This window comes from Teleopsis dalmanni, unplaced genomic scaffold (genome assembly GCF_002237135.1).
Source record: "Teleopsis dalmanni isolate 2A unplaced genomic scaffold, ASM223713v2 unscaffolded_contig_0873, whole genome shotgun sequence".
Classification (NCBI taxonomy): domain Eukaryota; kingdom Metazoa; phylum Arthropoda; class Insecta; order Diptera; family Diopsidae; genus Teleopsis; species Teleopsis dalmanni.
The window spans coordinates 1,592-11,126 of record NW_024032255.1 but is presented as its reverse complement, the minus strand read 5'-3'; the positions used below and the strand labels follow the sequence as shown (position 1 = coordinate 11,126).

The 9,535-nt window shown below is 32.2% G+C and overlaps 1 protein-coding gene across 1 annotated transcript; it reads left to right on the top strand.

The window, feature by feature from the left end:
* Nucleotides 1-811: 811 nt before the first annotated feature.
* On the top strand, nt 812-1,168 carry LOC119663774. The gene has a single exon (XM_038073376.1). It carries the CDS (start codon nt 812-814, stop codon nt 1,166-1,168), a length of 357 nt encoding a protein of 118 aa, XP_037929304.1.
* Nucleotides 1,169-9,535: the final 8,367 nt, after the last annotated feature.

The following is a 9,535-nucleotide window of genomic DNA, read 5'->3' as shown; positions in this document are numbered from 1 at the left end:
CTTACATAGCTATTGCAAACAGAGGAAATAAACCAACCTTTGAGAATGTATTACGGCAAAAGGTTCTTGATTTGACACTCATAATCAATAACTCACTCGATCTGATCACTAACTGGAGAGTCTCTGATGAGGACTCAATGTCACATCACAAACACATACTATTTGAAATAAGAGGGTTAAGTAAAAGCGTAGTGCTCTATAGAAGCCCTAAAACAACAAACTGGAAGAAATACCCAGACTGTTTAGAATCTAAACTAACCAGAATAATGCTTCCCTTAAAATCAATAGAGGAACTGGATACATCAGTTAAAATTTTGACCGACTCCATAATATCTTCATATCACGAATGTAGTCCAGTCAAAACAAAACCCTCAACAAAAAGGGTTCCCTGGTGGAATAGAGAACTTGCCAAGTTGATTAAAATGGTAAGATCCAAATTTAACGACGCAAAGAAATACAATACATGGTAAGAATATAGGAAATCTCTAACATTATGCAACAAGGAACTAAGGAAATCAAAAAAGAACTCTTGAAAAAACTTCTGTGAGGAACTTAAAGATGTCACGAAAACTGCTAGAATATAAAAGTCACTATCCAAGCGGTTATTAATCCAATTAGTGTACTAAAGACACCGCATGGAACCTTCACAAATTCCTTTGTCGATACACTAGAGCTTCTTCTGGTAACTCATTTCCCTGATTATCGACTCAACGCAACCAGTGACATTGATCAAGAGGCGCTAGGAAATAAACCCCTTGAATCTATTAAATCCTACAGACCAATCAGTTTAACGTCTTTCATGCTGAAAACCATGGAAAAGATACGCGACTGCTATCTAAGAGAAAAGGTTGTTTCCAACAATCCGCTAAACAAGTTACAATTTGCATACCAAAAAGGCAAATCTACAGTCATGGCCCTTCATTCAATTGTTCAAATTATTGAAAAGGCACTAAATTTAAAGAAAGCAGCCCTCGGTGCATTTATGGACATTGAGGGGGTCTTCAATAACGCAAATTTTAAAACAATAGAACTATCACTCTCCAATAGAGAATCAGATCTAGCAATAGTAAAATGGGTAAGCAATATGCTAAATCAAAGAAAGATCACAGCCACTTTAGGACAAGTCAATCTTAATGTTGCAGCAATAAGAGGATGCCCGCAAGGTTGAGTACTCTCACCATTGTTATGGTGCTTAGTACAACTCCTCAACACCAAAGGGTATAAAACGATTGGATATGCAGATCACATATCAGTAATCATTACAGGCAACCATGAAAGGACTATCAGGGACTTAATGCAGGATGCTCTTAACACAACATGAGTGGTGTAGGAAAGAAGGACTATCAATTAATCCTACCAAAACAACCATTATACCATATACCAGTAAAAGGGCGTTTGATATCCCCACACTAACAATAAACAAGATAGAGGTATCCCTAAAGAAAGAAATAAATATTTAGGAATTATCCTGGTGTTGTGTATAGCGCAACATTCAATTCAAATGTAAACAAAAATAAACAATAAATTATTTTATTTTATTCTTAAAAAAACTGCCTTTGGACAAATTATTTTATAGCAACCCATTTTTAACTAATGTAATATGTAATGCGATCGCACACGGAAGAACCACCACAATGCAAGTAGAATGCTTGGTCATACCAAGTATGCAATTGCTATTTGACACTTTTCTTTTCTGTGCTACTATTCTACATATGTCTATATGATACACTTGAATGTGTCATAATATTTTCTAAGCATTGTGATGTGGGACAACCTTTTTAGTGCCGCTGCAATTAAAATTATTAAGAAAAATAATTGTAAGCTACAGTAAAATATTTTATACAAATAGTTTGGAAAAGCATTATTAAAATCCAGAATTGAAACTGAGCTCGAACAGCTTAAACCAAATTTTTGCAATTATTTTTGTCTCGGAATTCTCTAATGCCGACATATGAGCAGATTTCCTCCTGCTTAAATTAAAGAAGAAGAAATGAATAATATCGAAAAAAATCTGATTCCTAAAATAATCTTGAAGCAATCCAGAACTAAAAAATAAAGTAAATTTATATACAAACAAATTTATTATTACATGGCGATCCTGACCAATCGAACTTAATCGAAGTCGAGCCATCTACCCAAGGAAAGATTAGAAAATTTTTCTTTTTCTTTCTCTCCATTTTACAACAACTTATCCATTTTTATTAAATACATAAACAACATACATCAGTTTTGTATGTCTCTGCTGGAGGAATCGAGAAATATCTTCCAGGTTTGGGAAACGTTTATAAACATTTTCGACGAGGTTGAAGAATATATGCCTCAAAGAATAGATGATCTTCCTGTTGCAGCTCCAAAATATATACCAATAGATAAAATAGCTGGCCCGAAATCTATAACTATTGAACAGTATAAGGCGAGGCAACGGAAGACTGACGCAGCACCAGTACCGAAGAGACCACCAAAGCTAAAGAGAAAACGCGGTGGACAGCAGTATAACAGAAGGAAGCAAAACTAGCAATCCTGTATAGAGAACTTAATCTTGCTACATTCTCAGAAAATCAACTGTCAATAAAAGAAGAGTAAGAGAGACAGGGAATGGGCAGTTAACGCACAAAAGTAGAGATGATAAATAACACCAACAACAACAACAATAACAACAGTAACAGCAACAACGAGTAAGCTGATTTCACCACACTCTTATATTTCATATGTATTCTATTGTTATTTTTATATGTGTATATGTGTTTAAAAATTAAAATTTCTTTTTATATAAATAGTGAATAACTCTAATTGTTTTGTTTGTGATAAAAGTTAGCAAACAAGTAGAAAATTAAATAAACACTAAAATAAAAAACATAATAAATTATAAACTATTATAAATTATGATTATATCTTTAAAGAACAAAAAACAAAAAAAAAATTTTTTTTTATAAACTATTAATAAATATATATGGAATTTGCTGAAGCTAAACACATATTAGAAAGAAAAAATCCGAGAGAAGAGTTAGAAAGCATTTGGCTAAAATATTTGCCTCTAATAAAAGAGTCTAATTCAGAAACTTATAAGCATTTCAAGCATTTGATAGCTTGAAGAAAAATGTAGAAAAATATCTCAAGCAAAAAGCAGACATGGCTAATTTTGATATTTCAACAGCTTAAAAAATAATACCCCAATTCAATGGTGAACAACAATCACTACCTAGTTTTCTTGGCATGATAGAATTTTATCATGATGCCCTTAAAGAATCCGACAGAGAATCCCTGATTAAGTTTGACCTAGCGTCAAGAATAACTGAAAAGTTAGAAACAGAATATTTATGTTGTAAACCCATCTACACTCATAGCGTTGAAACAAGTATTAAATAACGCATACAAACCAAAGAAAAATACAGCACATATTCAAGGAGAACTTTCAAGATTATACCAAGGTAATATGAGCATAAACTCATATGCTTCCAAAATAGAATCCCTGATAGCAACTCTAAATGACATACAGATAACTGAACGAGGAGAACAGAGCAAAGCGCTTATATTGTCCATAAATGATGAAACTGGATTGAACACTTTTAAAAAAGGCTTATCAGAACCATTTAGATTCGTAGTAATAGCAGCTCAACCAACAAAATTAATTCATGCAATTAAAATAGCATCAAGTATAGATAATCCACAACCACACAGTGTGATGCACTACCGTGCACAAAATAATCAAAACACGAGATGGCAAAATAATCAACGATTTAACCAAAATAGGAACAGTTATAGAAATAATCAAAATAGGAATCAAAGGAATGGAGGTAATCAACAAACTAGTTCATTTAGACCTAATTAGCCTCAAAAGTACAACTATCAACAGTTTGGACAACAACGATCAAATAATTACCAACGATCAAATAATTACCAACGGTTGAATAACTATAGCCAACAAAATAATAGAGGAACAGACACAAGGAAGAATAGGATACGTGTCACGAACACAGAACAGAAAAACGAGCACAGCCTCGCTATCCACAGAGAAACTACAGAGTAGGATACGCGGGGATAAATAATGAAAATCAATACCCAATTATATTATACTAAATACTACAGATAAAAAATTAAAATTCTTGTTAGATACTGGCGCAGATGTGTCAATATTTAAATAACATTGTACAAATGACGAAGGGACGAAAGGAACGAGGGGAACAATTATGTAAACTTACAGGTATAACTGACAATTCAGTTACAACATTAAGGACTACAAACTTAAATTTCAAAGTATTGAACGATTGTTTAAAACATAAATTTCAAGTAGTAGGTGACCAATTTCCACTTCCTACTGATGGTATTTTAGAACGTGACTTTTTCAATAAATATTTTTCAAAGATTGACTACGAGACTTACAGTTTTTCAATAAACACAAATAAAACTAAATACATTTTACCAATATTAAACAAAATTTTTAGAATCACAATACCACCTAGATCAGAAATAATTCATTCGATTCAAATAGAAATTCCAGAAGAGAGTATCATTTGCAATAAAGAAATAATAAAAGATGTATTTATTGCAAATACAATAATTCGACAACATGGAATAAAACATATAAGAATCTTGAATATTTCTAATGAAGAAAAAAGCATTGAAAAATTTTCAAAATCAGATTTAGAAATAATACCATTAAGACATTTCAATATAATCTCAAACAACAAACTCAAACATTCCAATGAGCGTTGGAAGACACTCAAAATTTACTTCAATTAGATAATCAAGACAGTAATGCATGCAAATTCATAGAAGAAATTTGCAAGAATTTTCAAGATATATTCCATATTGAAGGAGACAAATTAACTACTAACAATTTTTACAAACAACATTTACAAACAATTGATAACTCACCCGTTTATATAAAAAATTAAAGACTTCCACAATCCCAACAACAGAAAATAGACGATCAAGTATAAGATTTATTAAAAACAAATGTTATTGAACCATCCACAAATCCATATAACTCTGCACTTTTAGTCGTACCAAAACAGAATACTGATAATAAAAAACAATGGAGACTTGTAGTAGACCACAGGCAACTCAATAAAAAATTAATTAGCGATAAATTTCCACTTACACAATTAGAAGACGTTCTAGACAGGATAGGAAGAGCTAAATATTTTTCAACATTGGATATGACAAGTTCATTCCATCAAATAGAGTTAGAAAAAGATTCCAGACCATTAACAGCATTTTCCACTAGTAATGGACATTATCAGTTCAAAAGATTACATTTCGGTTTAAAAATATCATCCAATAGTTTTCAAAGAATGCTTACAATAGCACTCTCAGGTTTAGACTCTAGTGCATTTTTGTACGTAGACGATATTATTATCTTTGGTTGCTCTTTGCAACATCACAACTCAAATCTAATAAAAGTCTTTGAACGCTTAAGAAGCTACATTTTAAAATTAAACCCAAAGAAATGCAACTTTGTAAAACCCGAAATAATTTACTTAGGAGATTTAATCACTAAAGAAGGTGTAACAACAGATCCAAATAAATGTAAAGCAGTAAATGAATACCCAATATCAACGAATGCCGATGAAGTTAGACGAATCGTAGCATTACAAATCGTAGCATTTTGCAATTACTACAGAAGATTTGTAAAAGACTTTGCAAAAATTGCAAAACCATTAAATGAACTTTTGAACAAAAATAAACAATGCATTTGGTCCGAAGATTGTAAATTAGCATTTGATAAATTAAGAACGTCAATAGTAAGTCCGCCAATACTACAGTACCCAGATTTTACTAAAGAATTTATACTCACCACAGACACATCAAACTATGCCTTAGCCCAGCGGGACTTTCAGCGCTGAGGGAATCGATTCCACGCTGGCACCATTATGCCAGCGCTGAAAAAGTAAGCGAGGAGGTAATAGCTCTTCGTTTTTATTTTTCTTTGTTTTCGACATTTGTGTTCGACATAGGCAATTTCGGGGTTGAAATTATAAAAGAATGAAGAAGGAAAGCATATGAGTATTAAGAATTTTTTGTTTTGCCTACATTGTATACATTTAGTCTGCTTTTGATTTTAGTGAAGTGCGTGCAGTGAACAATTTTTAATTTTTAAAATCAAAATAAAATCGAAAATATAAATAAAATATAATTTGTAATTTAACATAAACTCACTGTAAGTATATGCAAAATTAATTAAATATATTTAAAATGATAATTATAATTTTTGTTTTGTATTATATAGATGTATACTGTAAGACATTATAAATGTTTGGTGAAAAAGAAAAAGGAGAAATTTTTATCGTTTAAAAAAGAAGGTATAAATGAAACAGGGAGTTTTAATCGTGCATTTATTAAAATATTTTATTCTTTTATAGAAAATGATTTTCATAATTTTGGTACGAAAACAACACCTTCCTGCAGTACAGCTGAACATATTAATGGTGATATTAATAAGTTAATATTTAAATAAATTAATATGAAAATATGTTAACAATTTAATATGTAAATGAGATAATATTTAAATAAATTAACATGTAAATAATTATATATAAATAATTTAAAATGTAAATAAGTTAATATGATATATAAATGTATTATATATTTTTATGTAAATATTAATATTTTGATTTTTGATTTATAAAACATAAATATAAAATATAATTCATCCAAAAAAATTTTTAGTATTTTATTTAAAAATCAATAGCATAGGTAAAATTGAAAATTTAAGCGAACATATCAGCGCTGATATGTTGCATTACAAATTCGAAAAGGTAAGCTAACATGTCAGCGCTGATATGTTGCATTACAAATTCGAAAAAGTAAGCGAACATGTCAGCGCTGATATGTTGCATTACAAATACGAAAAGGTAATCGAACGATTCAGCGCTTGCCCGCAATGACATGCATGTGTTAAAGTAATTAGGAGTTTCCTTTGAATAATCAGCGCTAGGCATTACCATTCAGCGCTGACGGAATCGATTCCCGCTGGGTACTGAAAGTCCCGCTGGGTACTGTACTGTTTATTTTCGTTCACTGGTCACAGACAACAGACCTTTAGTATCACTATTTTCACACAATAACCCTTCATCAAAGTTAACAAGAATAAGAGTAGATTTAATGAATTATGATTTAAAAAAAACTGGAGCTCGCTAATGAAAATATATACTTGTCAAATTATAATCTTTATCAATTTCCTCTGAGTGGTGAAGAATTAGAAGGGGTGAACCAAATAGAGATATACAGCGGCATGATTGATAAACATAGGTAAGCAAGATTCAAGACTTCAACGGTGTCTGAATCTAGGTTGCACGGGGTATAACACTCGTAGCTTTAACAGCCACGTGTGTCTATACCATAGTGTCGGAATTGTAGATGGCTTTTAACAGTAACCTAATGGCTCCAGCCCCTGGACGCTTTAATAGTGAACAGGGAAGGTCGTGTTATCTGCAACCTATAATACAACACAAGTAGCTTTAACAGTCACGTGTGTCTTGTAAGGACGGAAATTTTGACACCAAATTTTCGCCTACATAAAAACTAGGCACTGAATTAACACAGGTTATTTTAAACAATAAAAGAGGAAAATTGTGATTTTTGGTTAATTTAATTTTATTTATTTACCATAATTTGATAATTTTATTTTAACTAAAAAAAATTATTTTTATTGACGATTTAAAGCGCGTGTTAGAATAACAAACTGTCAAAACAAAACACGACGAAAACAAAGTCAAAAGCACAGCGGCTTCACGGCAAAGATCATAAACACAGCGGTTACACTGCACAACCCATTGGGTAAACGAACGGGAAAATTTAAAATACGCTAGAAGAAAGCTCCGGGGTATGGGTATTTAAGACAGCGAAATTGTTAAGGAGACACGAGTTTATGAGGATTCGTCAAGGTGGTATTACGCCGAAAATATTAAAATCTTGAGTTGGTTCTTGCAGCAAAGGAAATAAAAGTATATATATCTATGATCCATATATATCAATTGGAAACTATTAAATCCTGCGTTGGTTTTACGGCAAAGGCTATAAATTATATATGTCTATGAAACATTTATAACCATAAGAAATATCTTAAATCCTGCGTTGGTTTTACGGCAAAGGATACAAATTATATATGTCCATGAAACATATATAACCATAAGAAATATTTTAAAATCCTGCGTTGGTTTTACGGCAAAGGCTACAAATTATATATGTTTATGAACCATATATAACCATAAGAAATATCTTAAATCCTGCGTTGGTTTTACGGTAAAGGATATAAAATTATTTGGAGGAATACAAGAAATCGCACAGACATATTATGAATATTCCGTAGTGTAACCTGAGAAGAACTACACGCCATTCCACGACACCCGTCCACAGAAATCACGGCGTTCGCCCATCAAATCCACGGCTATCACTCACAGAATTCACAGCGCACGGTACAACTAGGTATCGCCTGGATATACGAAAATCTTCGAAGTAAAAATATATAGCACTACATATACATCCTTTTTTTTTATGTAAACAATACATATCGAGTTTGGTTATTTTACTATAATTTTATTCTTCTACGAGTTATATTTAATCAGCTCTTTTATTTTGAAATCACATAATTAAAATAAATAGCTTTCGCACTATTATCGAAATAACTTTGTACAAACATTTGTTGAAATAATAAAGAAATAAACTTAGAAAATTTAAAAATATCTTTCTTTTACGAAACTCGTCCCCGCGAATATAAATTCATTGTGATGACTCTGGACGACGGCTGAGGATACCCCAGCAAAAACTAAATATTTTTGAACGTCACCAAAAAGTGTCGTTACAGTCTGTGTTACTGTATTATATCGTGTCGGCTGTCCGGCGAGTTAGTATTTGCAACACAGTGTATCTTTAGCTCGGTTCATCACCGATTCAATTTAATTTCGGTTAGGTTGTTTGCGGTTCTGTTCATCGTCAGCGTGGAAACCGGAAGTGACAGCTTCTCATTAAATAAATTTCTTGTGTGAAACTTGGCGACGGCTGAGTTCAACCTCAGCTATAAACGATCCAAAGAAAAGGTTCATTAGAAGTGGCGTCCGAGCAGGAACCCTGAGACTTCACAATTTGAATAGCAACTGTTTCAACGTCATTAACGAGATAATATACACATAACTAGCATGGGAAGAACGTGGATCCGATTTTTATGAAAAGACGATTTGTTTGGATATCTCGAAGAATTTGACCTGGATACAACTGGTACAGTCGAAAACTTGGGAAAGCGATTAACCAACTTCGTAGCGCAGGGAAAACATGCACCCATAGTAGTTATTCGGCTGAACGAACTGGAATGTAAACATTGCGAGAGCTCTAGTGAAGAACTAAACATTGATAAAAGTACTGAAGAAACCAAAACAACCGTTTTAGCGTCACCAAAACACCTTGAACAAGTTTATCTCGTTAATTAGTGAATTTGAATCCTTGAGAAACGAACAGAAAAATTCTAAAGATACACCAATGCTGATTGAACGACGAGTCAAACCAATGACAATTGCTGCCATCGAGCCTATAAATCTAA

Bases quoted from the DNA above. Each gene is read 5' to 3' on its own strand.
- LOC119663774 (XM_038073376.1), top strand. From the start codon at position 812: ATGGAAAAGATACGCGACTGCTATCTAAGAGAAAAGGTTGTTTCCAAC.